General features: G+C 45.7%; 1 protein-coding gene across 1 annotated transcript in view; it reads left to right on the top strand.

Moving 5' to 3' along the window:
- LOC134611107 (uncharacterized) overlaps positions 1 to 27,226 on the top strand; it is a 61,549-nt gene that overhangs the window by 19,359 nt on the left and 14,964 nt on the right. The window contains exons 6-9 of the mRNA XM_063454686.1: positions 6,196 to 6,287; positions 15,702 to 15,859; positions 18,543 to 18,646; positions 22,967 to 23,191. Coding sequence (XP_063310756.1) covers positions 6,196 to 6,287; positions 15,702 to 15,859; positions 18,543 to 18,646; positions 22,967 to 23,191 — 579 coding nt within the window. The remainder of the gene's footprint in view (positions 1 to 6,195; positions 6,288 to 15,701; positions 15,860 to 18,542; positions 18,647 to 22,966; positions 23,192 to 27,226) is intronic.

Here is a 27,226-nt window from a genome sequence, read left to right as displayed (position 1 = left end):
GCCTCTTTTCAGTTTATATGTTTTTTTCAGTATATGTGTCCATATTTTTCTTTTGCAGGGGCCATTTAAAGTCAATAGGTTTTGTCCTGTGCCTGTCCCTCTCCCCTATGCATGTAGTAGCTGTTGCATGTTACTTTTTCCCTACTGACTGCAGTCTCTTTCAGTGCATGGATACTGTATCATTTTGTTTTCCATGCTTGCTACCTGGACTATGTGGGGATTGATTTGTGCATCCTTTCTGCATGCTCCTGCGTGGGACCCTGCTTGGTGACTTTACCCCACAGAGTTGGGCCTGTCCTGGGGATCAGTTACATCCCTGCCCTGCATGCACTCTCTCAAGATTTAATTGCATGTCGCATGTGATGATTTATGTTCCTGCCTACCCTTATCACTGTGCCGGCACTACCTGTGCCCTTATGCTGGCCAGCCTTGTCTGTGCCCTTATGCTGGCCAGCCTTGTCTGTGCCCTTATGCTGGCCAGCCTTGTCTGTGCCCTTATGCTGGCCAGCCTTGTCTGTGCCCTTATGCTGGCCAGCCTTGTCTGTGCCCTTATGCTGGCCAGCCTTGTCTGTGCCCTTATGCTGGCCAGCCTTGTCTGTGCCCTTATGCTGGCCAGCCTTGTCTGTGCCCTTATGCTGGCCAGCCTTGTCTGTGCCCTTATGCTGGCCAGCCTTGTCTGTGCCCTTATGATTGGCCTGCTTTTGTCTGTGCCCCTTGATTGGCCTGCTTTTGTCAGTGCCCCGTGATTGGCCTGCTTTGTCTGTGCCATATTTCGCATGCTATTGACCTGACGGCTCCTTCCCCTGGATCAAGGTTTGTTGAGCCTGCATGCGTTATTGCTTGCCTCTGCCATACTAGGGGTGCTGCCCCTACTGCCTGTTACTGATACCTGTTCTCTGCCCCCTTAGGTATCACGTACCGTGCCTCAAACATCATGGAGGCTACAACACAGGAGCAAAACTTACAGGCACTGATTAATGCGGCGGTGGCCGCCTCGGTGGAGAAGGCCCTGGCCAGGGCTCTACCTCAACCGCATACTGACAGGGGCGCGAGAGGATCCCCCCTTGTGGCAGACGACTCGGCTGAGTCAGACTCTCAGGATAGAGAGCAGGCAAGTGCGCAAATGCGCTACTGGAAGGGTGAAGGCCCTGAACCACGCTCCCGGAAGGGCAAGGCTCTGGCGAAGCGACAGGGTTCGAGGTTATCAACCTCGCCGGCCAGGCGCTGTCGTAGGTTGGGCGCAGGGGAGGAGGCCTCCTTACCCCCCCCCTAATATGGCCGTGTTGGATGAGTGGCGGGCAGACCAGTCCCCTTCGGAGGAAGACGGAGATTGGGACGAGGACCGTGAGGAGGACCACAGATGGCGCTGGGAGGACGAAGATGCGCCAAGGACGAAGACCCCCTCAGCAGCCCCAGACGGCGACTCCTTTCTGGATGCTACAGGGGAACCCCTGTTTGATCCTCGGTCCATACGACATCCCCGATCCTCAGAATGGTCGCTGCCCGACCACTTGGCACAGTTTGTGCACTACTGGGTCCGCAGACCCCTCGACGGGGACGCCCGCAAGAAATTGAGGGCGGAATGCCCGAGACCCGTCCTGCCGGACAAGGTGGCAACAACCCCGGAATTTGACCCCTTGGTGGCCACGTATTTGACCCGGACGGGTCGAGACCCCAAGAAAGGGATGGAGCAGAGCCTCCGGTCCGCACAGGATAAGCAGCTGGACGTGCTGGGACCTCTATGCAGGATGTTGGCCTTAGCGGACGAAGCCTACACGGAGGGTACGACCCTGGATCCCGCCACCATGCGGGACTGGGCGTTGCGCTCCATTTGCCTGCTGGGCAATGCCAACGTGGCCCTCTGCACTGAACGCAGGAAGACTGCTCTGTTCCGTATGGACAACAAACTGTCGGAACTGGGCTCCAAAGAATTGGGCCCCATGGCTAAAGGTCTGCTGTTCGGGGAGCCGTTCATTAAGGAACTGCAGAAGCACGTCAACCTGTTTACCTCCCTGGACAAGGCCCAGTCTTCCATAAAGAAGGTTTTTCGGCCGCAGACCTCCCGGGTTTTTGGGCGGGCTGGACGACAGCGGGGTCGTGTCTCCAGCCGCGGTTGGTCCTCGTGCCGCCACAGATCCCGTGGTCCGTCCTTCTTCCCATCCTACCAACCCAGAACCCCCTTCTCTCAGAGGTCGGATAGAGGTCGTGGATACCGCGCCAGAGGACGGGCGAGATTCCCTGCTGGTGAGTACACCCCCTTCCACTTTCGTTCACCATTTTTTGCATGCGGGCAGACTGTTTCACTGCAGGGACAGGTGGCGGGAGGTATCCTCAGACGCTTGGGTTCTTCAGACTGTGCGGGGATATGTCATAGATTTCCACTCCCCTCCAACACAGGTTGGACCCCCGAGGGTCCCCGTCATCGCCAGAGAACAACAGTCCCTGATAGATACAGAGGTTCGGGCGCTGTTCGGCAAAGGCGCGGTCCAACGAGCCTGGATTCGGGGGGCTTCTTCAGCTCAATCTTCCTCGTGAGGAAAAAGTCCGGGGAGTTCCGCCCAGTGATCAACCTACGGGAATTGAATGCCTTCGTGGTCTACAACCACTTCAAAATGGAGGGTATCCATCTTCTGCGGGACCTCCTCAGACCGGGAGACTGGTTCACGAGGCTGGATCTAAAGGACGCCTACCTCTCCGTCCCGGTGGACGAGGACTGTCGCAAGTTTCTTCGCTTCCGATGGAAGGGCGTTCCGTGCCAATTTACATGCCTCCCCTTCGGCCTCAGCTCGGCCCCTTGGTGTTTCACCAAACTCCTAAAGCCGGTGGTCGCCCGATTCAGATCGGAAGGTGTCCGATGCATAGTATACCTGGACGACTTGCTGATTTTTTGCAAGGACCCCTCCAGGCTCAGATATCAGACTCACTCTGCGATCTCCTTGTTGGAACATCTGGTATTCGTGGTCAATCTGAAGAAATCGGCATTGGAACCTTCCCAGACGGTGGAATTCTTGGGTTTCGAAGTCAATGCGAAGGAGTGCGTTCTTCGACTACCATTGGCGAAGTTAGCGACCATTCGAAAGGAGATACGGCGGATCTTACGTCGAGACCAGATTCCCCTACGGACCTTGGCACGCGTGGTGGGTCTCCTCTCGGCCTCGATACAGGCGATTTACCCGGGTCCGCTCCATTACAGGGCCATGCAACGGCTGAAGGCTCATTTTCTGCGCCGGAGACCCTCTTATGACCAGATGATATCCCTGTCTCCAGATGTCAGGACCGAACTGCGCTGGTGGCTCCTGCATATGTCCGCATGGAACGGCAAGGCGATATTCGGACCAGTCCCGGACTTTGTGCTGGAGTCAGATGCGAGTCTGTGGGGCTGGGGTGCCACATGCGCGACCGGGTCCACGGGAGGGCCGTGGTCGGAGAAGGAATCGGACTTCCACATAAATTGCTTGGAATTGATTGCGGGGTCGTTTGCGATTCGGAGCCTAGCAAACCACCTGTCGGATTGCTGCGTCCTCCTTCGGATGGACAATATCTCGGCGGTGCAATACATCAAACGCTTGGGGGGCGCTCGATCTCGAGCTTTGTCGGAGGTGACGAAGGAAATTTACAGCTTCTGTTTCCAGCGCAATATCACCCTACAGGCGGAGTATCTCCCAGGGGAGTCGAACCTGACGGCGGACTGGTTCTCCAGACATTGGCGGGATGCCAGCGACTGGAAACTCCTACGATCAGTTTTCCTCAAACTCGAGACCCAGAGGGGCCCGTTCACTTTGGATCTATTTGCCTCCAGGACGAACCACCAGACCCAGAGGTACTTCAGCTGGCTCCCGGATCTGGCGTGCACAGCGGTGGACGCTTTTCTCCAGGAATGGCCTTCGCAGGGAGCGAATGCGTTTCCTCCGTTCGCTATGATTCCCAGGGTGTTACTGCAAGTTCGACGTCAACGTGTGTCCTTGGTGTTGCTGACCCCGCTGTGGCAGAGCCAGGCCTGGTTTCCGGAGCTCCTGGATCTCTCCTGTCAGGACCCTCTCCTGTTACCGTCATCTCGACTGCTCCTCTCGGACCCCCGGGGCAACCCTCACCCGCTGGTGGGAGACGGCCACCTTTTCTTGGTGGCTTGGACTCTTTCAGGGGTGCCTGGAATGTTGAGGAGTTATCGCAATCGGCTAGAGACCTCCTCTGGGATTCCTGGGCTCCGGGGACGAGGAGGTGTTATCTTTCGGCATGGGGTTCCTGGTGTCGCTGGTGTTTGGAACGGGATACTGATCCCTTTACGGGTCCTGTCTCTAGTGTATTGAATTTTTTGTCTCATCTCTTTGACCTGGGTCGGTCATACCGCTCGGTTAATGTGGCTAGGTCGGCTATCTCGGCGGCGCATGTTCCGCTTCAAGGTTTTCCCATCGGCCAGGATCCGTTAGTCTGCAGACTCCTGCGTGGAATGAGACTGGCGCGCCCTCCGGCGCCCAAGTATTCTTACCTCTGGGACGTACGTTCGGTTTTGACGTTCCTTCAAGATTGGCCTGATAACCAGGACCTCTCTTTTCGCCAACTGTCGGCGAAATTTGCCCTTTTGTTGTGTCTGGTTTCAAGGTGGTTAGACGTACCAAGTCGGATTCGACGGTGGTATCATACCCTTACTTCAAGGACTCGCCTAAGCTTTGTGTAGCGACGGCACTGGCTCGTTATGTTGCGGTTACCGCTCCTTTGCGCTCTTCTCATTCTGGGCAGTTGTTGATCTCGTATGTCAGGCCCCATAAACCGGTCTCGCCCCCTACACTAGCTCGATGGATAAGATGGCTTTTGACTCTGGCGGGCTTGAATGCGACTTTCGGAGCGCATTCGGTTGGGGGCGCTGCAGCTTCCGGAGCTTTTTTGGCAGGTGCTGCACTTCAGGACATTTTGCGTTCGGCGGACTGGTCCCGGGAAGAGACCTTTCGCCAATTTTACTTTAGACCGTCGGACCATGCTTCTTTTGCTTTGCTGTCGGAGCGTTAAAACAGCAAATATGAAGCCTCCTGTCATGCTATAAAATTGTAGATTATACTAGCTTTAGTGTAACTATAATCTTAATTTTATTAATGACAGGAGGCGAATATTTCCCACCCAGTTTGGTTTCTTCCCCCCCTTGTTTTGGATGGATCGCTTTGATTGTATTTCTGTTGATTTGTCTGATTACTTGGGCTAGGTTTGGTAATCTGGGGTGATGTTTTGGGGAAGTGCATGTTTTATTGTATTGACGGTCATTAGTGATGGATTTCATGTCTTTATTCTATCAGTACTGGATCGTGGGATTTATGTTTTATCAGTACATTTCGTTCACTAATCCGTGTTTTCGATTCTGTTTATTTCGTTTCAGTTTAATGGTTCGTCTTCAGTTCATTGAATCGGCTGTTTGACTGGATGAAGATCAAGTTCATCCATTATCCGAAGTTTTTCCAGATGACATTCATTGTTATGTTGTAGATTTTTCTTTATTTAGTTTTGTCATTGTTGTGTACGTTACGTTGTCGCAGCGTGAAAGAGGAAATGGTGGCTTGGGAGGAGCCTTATATAGATACCTTATGTATTTGTCTTTGGTGTTTATCTCTCTGTTAATGTGCTGCTGTGGAGTTCTAGTAAAGAGAGACTTAAGCAAATATTCGCCTCCTGTCATTAATAAAATTAAGATTATAGTTACACTAAAGCTAGTATAATCTACAATTTCAAACATACTCATTTTATATGACTTCTACTCCATCTTTTACACCTGGGTCAATATTACCTACTAGCTTCTTTTCCTATGATATTTCTAAATTCTGGTGAATTCTTAGTATTTTTTTTTCTTTTTCACCCTTCTCTCACAGTAAGACTTGCTGACTTATGATGTACTTTCCTTGACCATGAGAATTCTAGTTCAATTCTGTGCTTATAGTACAAGTATAAGTATAGTTTCTTTTTAGTTATGTCGGTGAAACTAATAAATTCTATTTACAAAAAAAATTAGAGAGGGAAATTAAATATCTTAATATTTAATGAAATCTCTCTGATGGATTACAAATAAATGTTTCGCTCAACAGACATTTTCCATATTTGATCTAGCATTTGTATTTTAGAAAAGTAAAACCAAAAGAAGTTACAAAAACTATATTAAGAGTGCATATTTATAAAACCGCATCAGGTAAATGACTATCTTTTTTCATAGTGCAGGTGCTGGAAAGAGATTTGCGAATGACCTTTCTACCTCAGTTTCATGCATGTATTCAAGCTGGGTCATATAGCGTTATGTGCAGCTATAACAGGTAACTGATAAGGCAATCTCACTACATACTCTCACTCCAACTCTTGGAATCCAGCACCAGGCAAATCTCCCTGCGTTGCTCTCCGCTCTCTGTGTCATGTCACTCCTTTTTGTGGTCCTGCGGATTTCTTCATATAGACACGTATTTCATTGGAACGAACTTCAGGTTTAAAGAACATGCATGCACTGTAAGCCATTATTGGGGTTGGGGAGGTTAGGACATTCTTTTAATTAAGCTAAATGTAGGGAGGTGAGGTCTGGAAGGGAATACACCAAAGCAGAGTGTGAGTGGAGATACAAACATCTGCTTGTAGAAACTAATTCCCAGATTTAACTAGTAACATGACGTAAAGTCATGATTTTATTAAAGACACGGAGGCGAGTATTATGCATATCTCTTTCTTTATTTCCTCAGCAGCAAAGATAGAGGAATATAAATATTATCAAAAAAATGAAAGAAAAAACTGTACAGGCATAACAGGTAGCCAATCACATAACAGAGGAAGTAGCTATATAAGTCCTGTGTCTCCCACAATCCCCCTCTTTCTTGCGAAACCGAAGACCAGGTAAGATAAACGATGTCCCACTTGATCCAAACAGGAAACGGGAAACAAAACGATAACTTCAAGCTAAAAAAGATAGAGAAATATGGTAATTTCCAAACCCAAAACTGTAGACTTACCAAACATAACCGTGAGGGATCTACATGAAACAGGATTCTGAAATAGAAAAAATATATAAGATTAGAAACCAATATAAAACTGTCAAATCATCTAAGCATGATAAAAATTACACGATACAAAAACATGAACTCAATACAGACCTAATTGACAACATACTTGTATAGCATCGAAGCATCTCTAATCCCAAATCCACACCGGGAGGGTGGGAGGGAATAATACTCGCCTCCGTGTCTTTAATAAAATCATGACTTTACGTCATGTTACTAGTAAAATCTGGGAATTTTATTAAAGACACGGAGGCTCCTATTATGCAAGTTCAAAGCTGTGCTATCACTTGAGATGCGACGTGTTCAATTGGTCTGAAATAGAAGTCTCTGAAGGTCGATTCTCGGGACCAGTCCGCTGCGCGCATGATGTCTTCCAGGCGGCAACCAATTGTGGATGCCTTCGAAGCCATAGCACCTCGTACAGAATGAGGCGTAAAGACAGACGTGTCTATACCCGCTAGGGATAAAAGCCAACGAATCCAACGCGCTAGCGTCTGTGTCGATACTGGGCGATGAGGAGCCTTAAACGAAATGAATAGGGGATGGCGGTCAGGTGAACGCAACAGTCGCGTAGCCTCTAGATAGGCCTTCAAACAATCCACCGGACAGAGTGCCGGACATAACGAGAATCTAGGATATACGAAGGATTTGGACGCCGACTTAGTTCTCCTAGATATGTTGAAAGTAACGCCTTCAGGAGTAAACACAAAGGCACCCCAATCAAGAGCCCTAACATCGGAGACTCTCTTACAAGAGACCAGGCAAAACAGCATAACCATCTTGGAGGATAGTTGTTTAAGAGTCAAGTCCTGGTTAGGGTACCACTCCGACAGGAACCGCAACATAATGTTGACGTCCCAAAATGCCGAAAACCGCGACCTAGGCGGACGGACGAAGCAAATACCCTTGAGAAGACGGCATACAAAAGGATGTTTGCCGACGGGTAAACCTTCCAAACCTCCGTGACCGGCAGATATGGCCGATCGAAAAACATTGATAGTTCTGTACGCCTTGCCTGAGTCGAACAGGGCTGTGAGAAACCCCAGGATCAAATGGAGAGGGGCAGATACGGGATCCACTGCCCGTTCCACGCACCAATCAGACCAAGACTTCCATGCAGCTCGGTAAGCTGATCGCGTGCCCGGAGCCCAGGCGTTATCGAGGAGCAAGAGAGTTGACTGCGGAACGTCAGGGACAAGCCAGCGTCCCCTGAAAGGAACCATGCTACTAGGGGCAACTGGTGCTGGAGCACCAATTCGTGCGAGTTCCCATCCGGATCCAGAAGGAGGTTCTGGAAGTTCGGCAACAGACGAGGGAAGTCTATGGACAACTCCATCAAACGAGGGAACCACGGACGGGATCTCCACAGAGGGGTGATCAGAGCCAGACAACAGTCGTGACGAACCAGCTTCGAGATCGTACGAGCGATCATGTTGAATGGTGGAAAGGCATACAGGTGGCCCGGAGGCCATTCTTGAAGAAAGGCATCCGTCGCCACAGCCGCCGGGTCCGGTCTCCAACTGTAGAACTTCGGCAACTGAGTGTTCAGTCGAGAGGCGAACAGGTCCATCTCGAACCAACCCCACAGCCTGGTTAGGCCTTGGAAGACCGAGGCGTGCAATCGCCAGTCTCCCGAGTCTCTCAAATGTCTGGAGTTCCAATCCGCACCGGCATTGTCCAGACCCGGAATATGTTCCGCCGTCACCGAAACGTTGTTTAGAAGGCAGAATTGCCAAAAGTCCTTCGCCAGTAGAGCCAACATCCTGGACTTGGTGCCGCCCAGGTGATTTATGTATCGGACCGCCGATACGTTGTCCAACTTGAGGAGAACACAACAGTTCGCCCTTCCAGGGGTAAGGCTGCGAATCGCAAAGGCTCCCGCCAGAAGTTCTAGGCAGTTGATGTGTAACGACTTCTCTGCGTCGGACCATCTGCCCCCCGTGGAAACGTCGCCACAACGAGCCCCCCAGCCGTGCAAGCTGGCATCTGATTCTATGATCACGTCCGGAACGGAACCGAAAATCGCCCTTCCGTTCCAGGCTTCCATGTGTGCCAACCACCATACCAGCTCGTCTCTGGATTCCTCGTCCAGACAAATTCGGGATTCGTACGATCGACCCGAACGTAGGTGAGACCCCTTGAGCCGCTGGAGAGCCCGGTAATGCAAGGGGCCTGGGAATATCGCCTGAATGGAGGAGGCCAGCAGACCGATGATCCTTGCCAGCTGCCGGACCGACAAGTCCCAAGCACGAAGAGCTCGACGGAGCTCCTTCTGGATGGCTTTTATCTTGGATTCCGGCAAGTACAGGAACTGCCATACGGAATCCACCTGGAACCCCAAAAACTCCATAGACTGGGCGGGTTTTAGGACCGACTTGTCCCAGTTGACCAGAAAACCTAGGTTCTGTAAGAGGTTGATCGTCCAGTCTAAATGCAACTTCAGGCATTCCAACGATTGGGACATGATTAGGATGTCGTCCAGGTAAATAATCAGTCGAACCCCTCGGGTACGGAGGAACGACACCACCGGCTTCATAACCTTGGTGAAACACCAAGGGGCCGAGGAGAGACCGAACGGCAGGCATGTAAAACGCCAACGCCGTCCGTGCCAGGTGAAGTGCAAGTAGTCCCTGGACTCCATTGCTATTGGAACCGTGAAGTACGCATCTTTCAGGTCCAATTTGGCCATCCAATCCGACTGTCTCAGAAGGTCTCTGAGACAATGAATGCCTTCCATCTGGAAATGCTGGTAGCGTAGGAAGGCGTTGAGAGGGCGAAGATTTATCACTGGGCGGACACCGCCCCCTTTCTTGGGTACAAGGAAGAGATTGCTCGTAAAGCCTGGAGTGGCGAACGGCAATTCCTCGATGGCGCCCTTCGAGAACATCTCCGCGACTTCCGCGGAGATCATCGCGTCCTTCTCCTGTGGGAGAGACAATTCCCTGGGGGTATACGTTTGAACAGGCAGGGAGACAAAATCTAATTGGTAGCCCTTTATGCATTGCAGAACCCAAGCATCTGAGGTTATAACTGCCCACTTTGGGTAGAATAAGGCCAGCCTCCCCGCCACCCGAACCTGATCGAGAAGGGAAGAAGGGGTACTCACCATAAGGGCGTCTGCCCGAAGACCCACCACGGGGGTATCTGGAGCCCCACGATCTCCCTCTAGCCGGGAAGAAAGGAGGCGTTTTCGGATCCTGGAACCCTCGAGAGGGGAAAAAGGAACCTCTGGTGGCACGGAATGAGCCTCGGAAACCACGGCCGGGTGGACGGTTCCTGCTACGCCCGGCCCCACCGAAAACCTTGGGCGCGAAGACGCGCTTCATATTTGCCTGCGCCTTGTCGATAGCCGTAAAGGTTTTAACATAGGACCCCATGTCCTTCACAAAGGATGTGCCGAACAACATCCCCTCATCGGCTGAGTCAGGCTCAGCTACGGTCATAGCAGCCAGCTTAGGGTCTATTTTCAAAAGAATAGCCTTGCGTCTCTCGGAGGACATAGCCGTGTTGGCATTCCCCACAAGGCATATAGCTTGCTGGACCCACCCGATGGCCACATCTATATCCAGAACTGAGTCACCATTACGAGCGGCCTCAAGGAGCTCGTACAGCTTAGACAGGGGGCCCAGCGTATCCAGAATTTTATCTTGGCACCCTTTCAGGGAGTGATCAAGACCCTTTTTAGGCTTCCACCCAGACTTGTTTAGAAATTGGGCAATTTGAGGGTCAACGTCTGGGGTCTTACAGGCAGCGCCAGGGAGGGAAGGTCGTGGGCATTCGGCACGCAATTTATTGCGGCCTTCCTTGGACAGAGGCGTGCGTATTCTCTTAGCCACATACTGGGCGATATGGTCCGGAGGGACCCATTCAGCAGACCGCGGGTGACGCAGGTCGTCCGGGTCAAACAGGGGGTTACCCTGTGGGTCTAAAAGCCCTTTATTATTATCCCCAGCGGGGTCTGGCACTTTTCCACGGGGGACGGCAGAGGACCCAGAAGGGGTAACACCCGTAAGGGGTTGATCCTCGCCTGACTCGTCCTCCCCATAGGAGTCATATTCCATAATATCGGAATCATCTTCCACACTCCGGTCGGTATCCGACCCATCATCCAGGGCTCTAGCCCGTTTCCACAATCTAGCCTTTTTAGCCCGGCCAGGGGCTCTTGTGCGCGTGGGATGCGCGCTATCTGCGACCGCCAGAGGCGTGTCAGTCATGGCAGGCAAAGCCTGCATCGAGGAGTGGGAGCCGATATGTCGAGACTTTGCCTTCGCCTTACGGGCACCCGGCACAGTTTGGGCAGGGGAAGGGGACCCCACACCCAGGGGGTTAGGGGCAGCCATGGAAGGCAAAAACACAGAGTGAAGTGACTGGGTAAAGGAGGATGAGACAGCCCCCATAGCGGAGGCAATAGCCTTTTGAAGGGAGGAAGCCATAGTAGATTCTAATAAGGCCTGGAGTTCCTGAGAGGCCACAGCACTCTCAGGATTATCTATTGGGAAGTCCCCAGAGGGGTCAGTAGGCCCATCCTTGCTATCCTGCATAATGAGGCACAATAGAAGTCAAAACGAAAACACTAGAAATGGGTTGAGTAACCCAGCAGAACAGAAATAAGCTAAACCTGATCGTTGGTGTAGCAAGGGGACCCGGAGCAAAGGGACCGACCGCACGGCAGAACAGGGTGATGCGAATGACCGCCCAAAATGGCCGCCGCACGTGTCAGAGTGTGCTCGCGGACCGGCTCCCGGCGGGGGAAGGGGCGCGTGCACCTACCCGCGCGGGCAGCCCGCGAGAGGGGAAAACGAGCACACTCAGCCGCGGTCACAGAGAAGGACCACGCGGCTGAGATAGCGCCGAGAAGCGGCAAACAGGGACGGTAGGAGGGGAAAAGCAGCCCGCGGCGGCGGGCAAAGCCCCAGGGGAACCCCCAAATACACCAACGATGTAGGTACCAGAAAAATATTAACAATGAATAAAAACAACAATAATAAACAAAGTATAATCAAAACATGAAGCACAAGTAAACAAAATGCAATGAGTAGGAGAGCTCAAGTAAAATACTTAGCTGTCTGAGGAAGCAGCAAAGAAAGAGGGGGATTGTGGGAGACACAGGACTTATATAGCTACTTCCTCTGTTATGTGATTGGCTACCTGTTATGCCTGTACAGTTTTTTCTTTCATTTTTTTGATAATATTTATATTCCTCTATCTTTGCTGCTAAGGAAATAAAGAAAGAGATATGCATAATAGGAGACTCCGTGTCTTTAATAAAATTACATCTGTCGCCAGCGTGCATTGTGAGTATTGGTGACTGACATGATTTTTTGCAAAGAACAGAGTTCACATGTGTCATGCACAAAAGTGCAAATATCTCTAAATGTACAGTGTTTTAAGCAGAAATGCTGCACATTCATAATCCTTCCTTCACGACAACGTCTAAAAGCTGTAGTGGTCATGGAGGCTGGAGTAAGCTGTTAAAGTCCTATTTATCTTTAGCTATATTTGAGGTATTGACCCATTTGCACAGGTACACTGACTATTTTCTTACATATTAGGAATCTTATTGCTGTTATATCAAACTATGAAAGCAATTGTTTGTGTAATTTCCAAAGCCTTGTATAGTGGTGAATATATGTCAACCAAGTATAGAAGAGTCAAAGAGAAAGAGAGAAAAAACATCCTTAAATTAAAACTTACATTTATTTTCCACATCAAATGATCTACATTCTGAGGTTAATTAATAATAAATAAAACTCACAAATAAAGATAGTCACCTAAAGAATCATATATTTTTGTATTATCAAGTATGCAATCTGGACAGCAGGAAAAAGAACAAATCAGTTTATTCATAGACAACCTATAGGATGTTGGACAGAGATAGCAAGGTAAGTATACAGTAGGTGTGGCATTTGAGCTCTAACTAATAAACCTATCCCCAAAACCCAAAATGCACTAGTTCAAAGTGTGCCTTTTGAGGGCACCCCATACTAACAAATAACTTACCTGTCCCAACATGAAAAAAATCACAGATAAAATCAATAGATAAACGAATCCTAGCATATTCAACATACACAAACTCCCACTACTCATGGGCCACATCAATGACTATATTACACATCAGCCCCAATATAGAGAATAAAAAGCAAATAAAAAAGTTACTTGCACACTATCCAAAATCCCTATGCATATTTAAATAAATATTTTTTAGTATCACTCAAAAGCCATTTACGAGTAAGCACACCTGCCAGGTCAAGGTTATACCTCTTAGACAAGCCCTACACTAACAATTCACCTTGTTGTCTTCAGGTAAAAGAAAAGGATATTTTTTTAAACCCTTAATAGGGAACACACTGCACTCAAACTCCCATTACTCATCAGGGCCAGATTAAGAGCCCAGTGGGCCTTGTGCTGACAATTATGATGGGGCCTAATTACAGAATCTTATCGACCAAAAACACTAAAACAGGCATACCTCTCAAGCGTCATGTATCTGATGGAGTTGGTGTTGGAGGGAAACTCAAAGGATGCAGCTATAAAAAAAACACATACTCCTATGCTAATCTCTTTATCTAATTTATACTTTCATCTTTCAAGTAAATCCATACCCCCTAACAGCAGTGTCAAGTGAAGCAGGAAGTCAATGGGTGGGATAAAAGGGTGGTTCACTGACGCAAATCACGTGACCAGAACTGCCAAAAGGGGCAAACATGCCCAAAAAGGCGGCATGTCTGTCCAAAGAATTGGAAGGCAAGCCTGGCATCAGTATCCCTATGTATCACAGTGTCAGTGTCCCCATGTCTCAGTATGTCCAGTGTCACTAGGGTACACTGGAAGACATGGGGACACTGAGAGACCCTGGGACACTGGGACACTTGGGGACACTGGGAGACATGAGGGCACTTGTGGATACAGATATGGGTACACTGGGAGACATGGAGACACTGGGAGACATGGGGACACTGAGACATTTGGGGACACTGGGAGAAATGGGGTCACAGACACTAGGGACACAGACACTGGGAGACATGGCGGCACAGACATTTGGGGAAACTAAGACACTAGGGCAGGTATAGGCAACCTTCGGCACTCCAGATGTTTTGGACTACACCTCCCATGATGCTTTGCCAGCATTACGGGTGTAAAAGCATTATGGGGAATGTAGTCCACAACATCTGGAGTGCCGAAGGTTGCTTACCCCTGCACTAGGGACACAGTGACACTGGGAGACTAGGGGACACTGGGAGACATGGGGACACAGACACTAGGGACACTGGCTGGGAGGCATGGGGACACACACTAGGGACACTGGGAGACATGGGGGCACTGAGACATTTGGGGACACTGGGAGACATGGGGGCATTAGGGACACAGAGACATGAGAACACAGACACTGGGAGACATGGGGAGACATAGGGACACTGGGAAACATGGGGGCACTGAGACACTGGCTCGGAGACATGGACACTGGGAGACATGGGGACACAGACATTTGGTAACACTGAGAGACTAGGGGACACTGAGAGACTAGGGGAGACTAGGGGACACTGGGAGCCATGGGGACACTGAAACACTAGGGACACTGGCTGGTAGACATGGGGACACTGGGAGACATCCAGACACTGTGTCCCTAGTGTCTCCGTGTCCCAATGTGTCTCCCTATGTCTCACAGGGTCCCCATGTGTCTGAGTCCCCATGTGTCTCAGTGTCCCCATGTCTCTTTGCTGCCTTTCCCCCATCCTTCACATACCTGAGCTGTAGTCTGTCTCTACAGGCTGGGAGCTGCTGTCTGGACTCTCTGTGCTGTGTAGCTGCTCCCCTGCGGATCCGTGAGTAGAGAGAGGCAGGGAGATGCTGTAACTTACTATCCCTACTTCTCTGCATACACAGTGACTCCTAGTGGCCGGTGCTGGTATTGCAGAGTAATCTCTGTTTATACTGAGAAAAATATTTGCATTTGTATTGCCGTTATTACTGCAATACCATCACGGCCAGGCAGCCTCAAATACCGGCTATGCCTTAAAATACCAGTTTAGTGGCAAACCTTTTTTTTTTTTTTTTTTAAATGGGCCTATTCCATGGGACTGGGCCTGGAGTTGCAGCTCCATCAGCCCCTATGTTAATCCGGCCCTTTTACTCCTGGATGGCAGCAGTTTGAACACTTATGTTACTTTGGTAACGCAAGAGTTAATTTAGTGGTTGCAGGGACTAGCAACAGGTAACCAGGGGTCTGGTGTCATTAACACTTTCACTTCCACACTCTCCCCACTGTCTCGTCTGGGCCAATAGCCCACGTTCGTGACACTGCCACACTGCAAAAATTTTCACAAATGGTTTGACGAACAAGACAAAAAAAGGTGTTGCATTCGCCTTCAAATTCCCCAGATTTCGATCTGACTGAGCAACTGTGGGATGTGCTGGAACAACAAATCTGATCCGGTGGGACTTCCATGGATCAGATTTGTTGTATCTTGCAGGACTTAAAGGATCTTGGTGCCAGATACCACAGGACATGTTTGGAGGTCTTGTCGAGTCCATGCCTCGCTACATCAGAGGCAGCATAACACGATATTAGATTGTTTTAATATTGTGGCTGATCAGTATATGTATTCTTCAGTCTATTAGACCACTATGTTTCTAAGTATATTGTATAGCTTTTATTTAATTTAATATATGCTGCCTCTTTCTCAGAGTGAATGGAGTCCCAGCTTGTGCCAACAAGATGCTGCTGACAGATATCCTACGTAATGAGTGGGGATTTGAAGGTTATGTGGTAAGCGATGAGGGTGCCATTGAATTTATTATGCTGATGCACAACTATACAAAGAACATGTTGGAAACTGCAGTCGGTGAGTCAGAGTTTTGTCTGTGAAGTAAAAGCATGACATAAGTGTTCAGCTACAGCTTCTCTATTTTCTAATTGTTCATTAAGAGAACACACCATGCAAAAAACAAACAAAAAATAACACATTTCCACCATTTGATGTAAAATTGTCTGGATCTGCAGATTAGTTACCTCTGGTTCAGAAATATGTTTAGTTGTCTCTCATGGATTATATGAAAATACAGGGGAAGGTGTAGCACCCAGGGTGTCCTTGAAGTGTATATATAATAAAAAACAGGGGAAAAAAGGAACATTGATGGTGAAGTACGTAACCGTTCCAATAAATAATGGAAAGTAAGCACACACACTTTTTAGGAGCTAAGATGTAGCTCCAACTTGAGCGCCTGGGCGGAATGATCCCCGCCCACGGATATGGTGGAGTGTAGACTCTTACAGTAGATTCTTGTAGTGGTGGTGACTCCCGTAGATGTGTGGAAAAAATAAAAAATATATAGTGCAGTATATCAAATAAAAGCGTGTGAATAAAACTGATAACACGTATGCAGTCACATGTCCCAGAGCCTGGAAAACGGCTCTGCAGATTAAGCGTGAAGTGGTATAATCCCCACTCTTGGATATCGGTGGTTGGTGTGTTCTCTCCTATGATATAAGTAGGAGCGAAAGAAAAACTAAATAGTGTACACCGTATGGAGTGCAAATTAAGATAAAAATGTTAAAATCTACTCACATTTAGTACAGCAAATAAGGATTGCTCTATCCAACAAGTATAGGTGGATTATCCCCACCAAGGACGTAGGTGTTAACTATTTCAGCAGCAAGCAGGTCCAACAAAAAAGTACTTTTATTGATAAAAAAAACATAAAATATAAAAACAATAAAGTAAATTAGCTATATAAAACAATTTCAAAATTATATGTTTAAAAAGTTGGAATATGTAACTGCTTTTTAACTTTAGATTCTTCTTTGCCTGTGGGACATGTGGGACAACTTTCACGAGTTGTTGATATTTAGTACAATGCATTCTTCCTTTTACCTTCCATGAACACCTACAAAACATTACTTTATAGATCCATCCCCATGCCTAACAATTGGCAGTGCCAATTTGAAGAATTAGGCAGAGTTAACACAGACGTTGAGGTAATGTCGTTTCACTTAGAAAATCAACAAAATATGTTATTAGGTCAGGCAGGTGAAACTTTTGCATACACGTGTGTATCGTACTGAGGAATCTCATGCCTATCACACTGATTTCAAAACATTTTACGTTTCAATACAATTCCTTGTAATGTTGCTATTTGTTAACCTTGTGTTATATAGAGTTGATACTATAAGCCACAAAAAGAAAAAACTTTAAAGGTGTTACCCACTTCTACCTCTAAACCAAACTGACTTCAAAATCAAATGGATGTCAGAGAACTGTAGTTGGACATATAACTTTGTGGAGACATTTAAAAGTGACCGTCATACAGAGTAGATAAAACGAAAGATAGCGGTATACAGTTAAATATCTATATTTCGTTTTTTATATTTTATCTATACAAGATCACTGATCACTGATCGTGGAAAGCTGTTTATAAATGCTAAGTTGATTTGATTTTTTACCTCTAACTTTTGTATTCGGGTCTTTTACTCTACAGAGTGAGAGAGAGAGAGACTACCTAACTCTCTCTCTCTCTCTCACTCTGTATGTCTGCCTATTTCTCTCTACCTCCATTTCTCTCTCTCAATCTAAGACATTTCTAATAAGAAATTGTAAGGCACAAACAGGTCATATAAGGTATTGTAAGTGATATTGGAGTAGGAGCATTAAAAAAAGTGTCAGTGGCTGTAAAGTATTAAAGCAAATGGCCACATTCCATATTTTTATATGACTTACAACTGCAAAGCTGTGATATAGTAGAAAAAAAAAACAGATACAGTTTGATGTGTTCATTACCAATGGCATGATACATTATTGCAATATTATGGACTTGCCTAACGCTGGCAGGGTTAATATAGTATATGTCCACATGTAAACAGGTTAAACCTTGGTCAGATCTAGTTTGTATGGCAGGTGTCCTACTTTTTTTTTATATATATAGTTTATTTAACAAGGAAGAGGATTGGTACCTGTTAAAAAGACCCCCTTAATCATTAAGGAAGTGCATTGGAAATAAGGAGAAGGGAAGAACCTTACCAATATTCTTTCAAAACGCTGATCTTAGAGGTGATATTAATGGGTGGTCTTTCAGTCAGTGTGTCTGTGTGTGAGAATGCCCATCCATATTTCTGCTTATTGGTTTGTCAGGCAGTCTGATTATGTTAGTATAAATTACACAATCTCTGGGTCCATGGTCCAAAACATGTGAATAACTCCAAGATCCCATAATACAGTGTTCACGGTTATGGAACCTCTAAAATAAATCTCCTGTTAAAGTAGCTTTTAGATTTTAGTTACCAGTGAAGAAAAAACATGATTTGGGCCAAGTTAGCAGCCATAGTTTTTTGGGTTTTTTTCAGGTGGAAAAGTAACCTGTACATTCTCTCCACAAAACTAAGCATGATTCCCATTCACCTAATGTTTGCAAGTCTACTACATCATCACATGCTTTGAAAAAATGTTTTACATTATTTTCATATAGTAACATTGATTTACACTTACAAACAAATTTAAAGCAAAACTAGAATGTTGTTCTTTCTTGTTTTAGCTGCTGTTAATGCTGGCTGTAATCTGGAACTCACCTACAGCCTGGCAGATAATGTCTTCATGAGAATTAAGGATGCAGTCATGCATGGTAACATCACATTGGAGGTGAGAACAGTGAGAAAAGTGTAGCGGACCCTGGGTAACCCGACTGGTTACCTCCGCTATTAATGAATGAAGAGACCCATATCCCCCTTCTCGCCCCCCCCCCAGCCCCCAATAGCTGGACGACACACTGTTCCAGGGGTACAACAACAACAACTTTATTGGCAACACTCTGCTTTATACTTTTCCCTATCCAAGGGGTGGATCACACATAAAGACAATGTCCCCTCCCAGGGTCCTCCTCCTCCCAGGGGTCTCCTGATGGAAACGGATCTCCAGTCCCTTTGTCCCCTGTTCCCGCCACCAATCCTTAGGGCTTCCCACCTCCAGTGACAAGGGGTCTTCATTCTATGAGCCTCTGTACCTGAAGCTTCCCGCCTCTTTGGCTCCCAGCTACAGAAAGCCCGCCAAACCGCCATTGTCCTAAAGAGTGTCCCCACCAATCTCAGGGACCCCCAGGACGGTAACCGCCAGGAACAGCCTCTGTTCACAAGGTCCCTGGGTGAAATCACGCAAGAGAAGTGTCGCTATTCGGTATACAAATGCTCCCCCTGGCTGGTGTCAGTCTGTATGAACGGCGGCCACCCAGGGAAGCACTCATTACTTCCCTTGCGGTTTCACACTTATGTTGTGAGTTGCCAACGTTCTAATTGATTGGTGCAAGCAATCCAAGGGGTACTGGGGAGGTCCTCATTTGGGAACCGAACGAGTTGGGAAGCAGTCCACGAGTGCTCCTCCTGGATGGCGTCAAGGCTTCCCTTGCGGTTTACGGTTTTGACACCTCTTTACAAGGTGTGAACTTTCAAAAGCAACATTCTAAATGATGTTTTGAAGTGGTCCCCGTTCGGGAGGGGAATGGATTCCCTTCGTGGCGGCCCTCCTGAACGGGGAGCAGGCAGTTTAGACGAACACACAAAGTAAACTACAGGAGCACAATAGGGACAATACACGGAAGGAATGGAGAACCCCTGCCCCCTAAAACAGTACACTCACAGCAAGGAAACCAGGGAAATTAACAGTTTAGCGGCAGTTCCGCTACAAAAAGGAATTGTACTTTCTAAAACTTTGTACAGAAACATAAAACCTAGAAAGATATTTCACAGATGGATGTATACAGAAAGAACTTACTCAAAGTTCTACCACCCTTGATAAATTCATTTTTAGAACATAATTTGTCTCTCTGCAGAGTTGTATGGTGATAATTTATTATAGTTTGTTTTCTTTCTTTGTCAGTGGGCAAACGTTCAAAATTAAATACTTTTCCCCTCACAGTATGTTTTAAAATCCCCTACAGCATGGATGGTGACATCATATGTTCAATTATTGCGTGTAATGAATGATATTAATGCACAATCAACTCTGCACCATTACCGCATAGAAATCCATATGTGCAGCATTTCTTACAATACTACATATACAGAGCAATCTGCAGTTTTGGGTCAGGGGCTATTTGCACCCCTGACACATATGAATTTGGCTCAGCACACGTGCATTACATGATCAGACGAACATCAAACGGGGCATGGAAATGAGAGAGAAGGACCTCACCTGCATTGGATTCAAGTTAACTTTTTAGAGAGTATTTTTTTTACATTTATTTTTCATGCATGGTGATCCATAAATAGGCATTTCAAGATAAGCACATTGAATACAGCATGATATATTATGCTACGAGTGTTACTTCAGGTTGTTGTTTAAATTTTAACATTAGTATCTTTGAGGTATTTGGAGTGGAACTTCTACCCCACCTTCTGGCTTCATTTAACTCTCAGGGGAAGAACCTGGATCATGACTCATTGGTGGCTCATGTAACAGTCTTGCTGAAAGAGGACAAAGGTCCAGAGCTCTGTTCATGTCATCACCCCCTCTCTCTGCTGAACAGAGATGTGAAACTTCTCACGAAGATTCTTTCTATTAAAGCTACTGAAGTTAGTCCGCCCGGAAGATGGTTCTACTGAACCTAGTCTGCCCGGATCAGAGTTGTTTTGTGCAGGGGAGAGAGGCAAAGTATAACACAATCAATCTCTCTAATATAAATCCTAAATCTAAGCAGATGCAAAGACCCATGCTACTCCCGAGAAAGCTTTCGACTGGGTGGACTGTCTCTTATTTATCTAACCCTGCATAAAATGGTGTTTGGAGAGCACGTAAGCAAATGGGTCAGGGCCCGTCTGCCAGGATATGTATCAACTAGACACGGACAGTTACCATACACAATGGAATATGGCAGGGCTGCATGCAATCCCACATACTATTTGTGCTGACACAGGAGCCGTTTTAACAGAAGCAAGAACCATCTGTTCCATGATCAGTGTTTTCATTTTGCACAGACAGAACACCTACTGTTTTTGTGGAACAACCCCACACATCTCTACCCAAACTCCTTCTGCAATTTTGTAAAGATAGTGAGCTTAACAACTTGAAATTGAATATGTACAAATCAGAGGTTCTTGAGGTGTTACTACTAACAGCAGATAGGGTCGCCCTGAAACACCATTACTGCTTTAAATGGAGCACCGACTAACTGACATATCTAGGGGTAAAGGTCCCATGAGACCTAACTAAAGTGTATCTGTAGCGGAGAGCTGATTTCTCGCAGCTATTCTCCACTTTAGATCCAAGGAAGGCTCAGGAACAAGTCATTAGTAAATCCACAGCAGAGTTTCCAGCAGGTAAAAAGGTACAGAAATATCCCCACAGCACTCCCAATAACTGGACGACACACAGTTTCAGGAGTAGAACTGACAATCGTTTATTCCAAGGTTTCTTATAAAGCCTGCTCCCATGCAAGGGAGGGAACTACAGTAATTATGACAGTAACCAATGCAGTGCCTGTTACCTCCCACACATCTCCTCCCCTCAGAGAGCGTCATAATCCCCTTAACTTGTACAGTACTTTACCCCAAACTTGGATGTACCCCTAAACCATCACATATCCTTAATATTAGGGTACCGCTAGGTAGCCCTGATCTGGGTGAATATAATATCCAAAATTCACCCAGATCGGACCAGGGGTTCGGTAGTTACAGGCAGGTGAAGTTTGACCGACCGCACACGAGTTGGTATCCGAAAAGGGTTCCATGAGAATGGGCCCTGCGGTCGGTCTCCGTTCGGCAGTTAAAACAGACATTTATAACTGCCATCCATACTTTAATTCCCCTAGATAGTGATTCCCTCATTCGGTACTTTGTAACTACCGAATGGGGATTCGTTAACTCTCTCCGTTCGGCAGTTACGGAGCTCTGGAGGTCTCAGCGGTGTTTGGTTGTTTGAGTGTCCGATTTGAGTTCCAGACACTCGACGACAAAACACCGCTGAGATTTTCATGCGTAAGATGGCCACCGCCACGTGTACGCATGCCGAATGGCGGCCACCCAGACACACTGTTAATGAGCCGGTTAACTTGCGGCTTGGAGAGAATGTGAACCTTAATTGCTGGCACACTTCTCTCCGGGGTGGTCTCTCCGTTCGGTAGTTTCCAGAAGTATATAGTACGGATGGAAACTACCGAATAACATACAATTCACATATTACATAGGCGAATAGCAATTTCAACATAGGTAAAAATATAACAATTACAGTCACACAGGCATTTTGCAGGACAGGCTTACTGCGTTCCGCTACAGTATCCATTGAATTTTCTGTCCATTCTGGACAGATTTCAAAGCGTGATGCGATCATGGTTCATAACCCGTATCTCCTGGTTTGGATGCATGAATTAAATTAAAATGAATTTGCTGCCATTGTTATTCTATTTGTTTCAGACCATCCTGATAGAAATTCTTAAAGCCTATTTCCTTTCCTTCAACTCTGCTCTCATTCGGTATGTCTGAAGGAGTGGCGGGGGTCTTACTGCTGTTGGCACAATTCACAGGGTGATTCTAGGTCTTACTTCCTTTTGAAAATATTACCAGGCTGCACAGTTGGCTCGAATAGCCAAACGGTATAACCACAACTAAACTATGGATGGTGACGTAAGCTAGCGTGTCAGAAAACAGATTACCAGAAGGTTTTTTTTTTTTGTTTTTTTTAAAGCTAAATTTTCTATATAATTTTTTTTGTCGTTAAAAAAGACAGCCAGTCTGCCCAATTCTTATGATACCTCACAGTGCAAAAAAAACCAAAACACTGACATTTGTTAAAAATACCAAGCTAGCAGCTGACATCATCTTTACTGCATAAAAGTAAATGTAAAATGGAACTGATATTGTCTAACTCCTAATAGAACCTTCATGTTAAAGATATTTAAAACTCCTACTTTGTAATACTTTGTGCTCTCAGAAGTGTCACTTGCTTAATGAAATTGTTGCTTTTTGTTCTTAGACTGTGAAAGAGAGGTTATATCCACTGTTTTACACCCGTATGAGACTTGGAGAATTTGATCCACCAGACATGAATCCGTATAGCTCCCTTGATCTTGGTTCTGTTCAGACACAAGAGCACAGGGACCTTGCAGTGGAAGCAGCAATCAAGAGCTTTGTACTTCTGAAGAACATCAGGGACACTTTGCCACTGGATCTAGAGAGCATTCGAGGGAAAAGGATTGGGGTAGGATACATTGTGTCGTGTACAAACCTGGTTTGATACAAATGCCTTTTATTGTACTAGCTTTATCATCCTATCTACGTAAAATTTTATCTCTGACGCAGTGTTGCATGCAGATTCTTTACAACAGTGTCTGAAAGGAGCAATTTTTAATATTGTCTGTTTTAATACCTAATGTCTTTTTTTATATCTGGAGCAGAAAAATAAGCAGAATTTCATGTGCTGTTCTTTTTATCTCCTTTGAGTATGGTCAACATGAATACAGCAAAATTAATTGTGTAAATCTATTTTAACATGTACATAGGTTTAAGTTACAATAACTATTTTAGAATATATTAAATGTGTATGATTATAGTTTAGGATTTTTCTATCATTCTAGTGGCACATATTATCATGAAGTTGTATGCTGCTGATTTAAAAAGAGCACTGATTACAATACTGGGTCATTATAGTGCAATGTATACTACTGAAATTACTGTAACAACACGTACATCAGTGTACATCAATGTACTTTGTGCACAAGGTAAAGAGCACTTGGGAATTATCTACTTAACATTTGGCAACATATACTTTTGTAGGGATGCGCCACCTAATCGTGTCAGTCTCAGCCATCAATAGCCGTGGTTTTATGCCACTGAAACCTAAACAACCCATAGCCGAATTTCCCTGCCTGCTAAAGACCTTAAACTCCCTTAACTCACCAAATCTATAGCATTATACAAGTGGCAAATTGTCAAATATTTGCATGGTTTATCTGGCTGGATTGGAGGTTGTGCTAGAAAGATCCTACTAGGAAACTCTGTACAACTTTGATTGTATTCCATGTCTTAAAAACAAAAAGTAACACGCATTTTAACCCCTTAAGGACAGAGGCAGTTGTACAAGTTCTGATCAAACCAAAACCTATATGTCTGTTCAACCATAATTTACCTATTTCATATTAAGTGTACCCACACATCGTATATATAATTTTTTTAAGGCGAAACAGAGCTTTCATTTCACATCAAATATTTATACATAAAAAATAAGAAATGGTATTTTACAAGTTCTGCATGGCATTTTAACTGTGAATGTTATTATACTGTTAGATTTTTTTCAATAAAATACACGTGTATGCTATGATGTTCCACGAGTATAAAAATACCTCCCATGTACAGGTTTTCATGGTGTTTTTGAAAGCTACAGAATCAAAGAAAATACCCATTTCTGTTTTTTAGATTGGTTTGCTGGGCCTATGTTGCCATAGGGCTACCTATGAGACCATATGGCAGCCCAGGAATGAAAATTACTGCTGTGGCGGAACCAACCTCGCCACTGTGAACTGGAGAAGCCTGGTTGCCTCCTGCCCTGCGACTATGACCCTGGGGTGTGTTAACCCTGTAAGAAGTGTATTTGGGCACAATGGATGTTTGTATGCTGTTCCTGGGAGCAGTGTTCCAACTTTTCAACTGGCACTTCGAATGCAGGCGAAGTGGCGAAGTCGTCGAAGTGGCCGCCATTCGACAAACTAACATGTGGCGGCGGCCATTTTAACTTATTCGAACGCGGTCAGCGGTGTGTGCAGCCAAATCTAAGGAACTGTTTGCGGCTACCCAAATGCACGAACACCGCTGACCCGTACCGCTGACCCGTACCGAAGACGACACCGCGGCTGGAGACTAAGTCCCGTTCGAAGATTCGAACGCCTGTTCGAATGGGACTTAGTCGTTTTCACAGTGTAAAATAGACCGACCGCACAGCCCAAATCCATGGAACTGTTTTGGGCATGAAAAGGTGCCTGCGGTCGGTCAAAAGGGACTTATACCTATCTCCCGAACGGCTGGACGGATTCGTATGATTTTTGGGTATGTTTGTGTTTGGAATGTGCTGATTAATATTGGATGTATGGTTTTAGAGTTATGAAAGTTGGGTGAAATGTATGTTTAAATTGTACGTATAATTGGGTTACCTCTCATGCTAAGGGGAGGGAATCTGTGGGATGTAACCATTGTGTGATTGGGTAATCTATAATTGTATGTGGGCGTCTCCCTTGCAGGGAAGAATTGCATAAAAGCAGAGTGTGTGTAATTAAACCTGAGTTCTACTTTACCCTCAATTTGGAGTGCCGTCTCTTATTGGGGGAATCTGCTACAAGGGATTGCTATGCTTGCCATATTCCCTTGCTAAATCACTGTTAAGCTCTGGTAAGCGCTGGTTCCTGTTTTGCTCTCTGGAGGAGTCTACGGTGGTTATGGTGTATGCTGCAGTGCTTGGAGTCCTCAGGAAGCGCTAGGAGCATCCTTCAAACGAGGTACCCAGTCGGGGTTACAGGCGATCTGTTACAACCGCCATCATGGCATACCATTTGCAAAAGTAGACAACCCAGGATATTAAAAGTGGGGTATGTTCAGCCTTTTTAGTAGCCATTCAGTTACAAATTCTGGCCAAATTTAGTGTTCATATTTTTTCTTTTTTCTTTTTTTTTTTTTAATTCTTTATTTTATTTGTGCATAGATAAATCACATCTGGCTTACAATGCCACAATAGCTAAAGTAAGCATTTGTCGACATAGCTTGACAATATTTAGGCATTAGTTGATACTGCACAGTTTTATATATAATAACATTGCTTATCTAAGTGTTGTGTTATGCTGCTGTATATAGAAGGTAAATTATAGGATTAAACATAGCAGAGTAATATGTGAATAAAGTAAGAGGATAACAAAGGCTTAATTATTGTTAGGAGACATGAATTAAGACACATGAATAAACAGGTTGGTATACTAAACACTGAAAGTCTGGTCAGCTGCTGGAATGGTCAGGAAACCGGTATCAGACAGTCCCTTTATCACAGGCACTAAACCCAATGCCTCGGTTGGGCACAGCTCGGAGGTTGCCGCTTGCTTTCACCGTCTGGGCCATGCTGCTGTCTAGGTGTGTTCTCTGGAAAGGCCAGAAGAGTGCTGTTGGGCTGTAAAACGGCTCTGATAGAGGTGGTTGCACGGGCTGCCAAATCACACCACTCCAGTGGCCCAAGTCCACTGCTAGGGCCCCTGTGCATTTAAAACACTCATATTTGCATTCAATGATGTTTCACAAGTACAACAGTACCCCCCCATGTGCACATGTTATGGGGTTTTAGAAAGTTACAGGACCAAATTTAGGGCTTGCCAATTTCATGTTTTATACCTGGAAATTTGACGAAGCAATTTTATGGGCATATGTCGCCTTTGACAGAGTATGACAGCCTTGGAATAACATTTCCACCATTATGGTTTGCCATTTTTAACAGTAGGATACTCAAATGGCGTAATTTTTATTTGTTTAGTATAACTACTTTATCCCAAATGCTGGCCCCAATTAGTGGTCATATTTTCAATTGTGTTTTTTCACACCTATGAATTCCATTTTCAGAGGAAATGTCATAATCCTGATAATTATTAAGTTACTGGAATAAAGCCTCAGTATTTTTATTACTATTTATCTCCCAAATATAACAGTACCCCCATGTACCATTATTTCAGATTTGTCACAGGGCCAAATATATTAGATGCCCTTTTTAACTTATAACATTTAAAGTGATTTTCTTGGCCTATGTGCCTTTGAGAAAACATGGCATACTAAGAAAGTAAATTGCCACCATGATGGCACACCATTTTAACAAGTTATCGAAACGTTGTATTTTGAAATGTTTGGTGTAGCCACTTTATAAATGGCTGGGTTTAATGTAGTTTGAACTGTGATCAGTAATTTAATTTTAATTTTGGGTTAAAATTAGGCATAATTGGGTTAAAATTAGGCATAATTGGGCATATTTATTTTGTAAAGATGGTGTGTGCTATTCCTGCACAAAACTTTATTTTGTGTTCAGCTACATCTGCTGAGTACAACGATATCCCCATTGTATGTCTTTGGCACTATTTCGTGAAGCTACAGTGCCATATAGGAGACCTGTCCTTTTCAGTATTTACACTAGAATTTTGAGAGACGGATTTAATTGGCCTATGCTTCAATTTGGGGTATTATAGCAGTTTGACTGTTCAAAAAAAAACCACAAAGG

This window comes from Pelobates fuscus, chromosome 1 (assembly GCF_036172605.1).
Source record: "Pelobates fuscus isolate aPelFus1 chromosome 1, aPelFus1.pri, whole genome shotgun sequence".
NCBI lineage: Eukaryota > Metazoa > Chordata > Amphibia > Anura > Pelobatidae > Pelobates > Pelobates fuscus.
The sequence above is the reverse complement of the archived record's forward strand: the minus strand, read 5'-3'. Positions and strand labels throughout refer to the sequence as shown.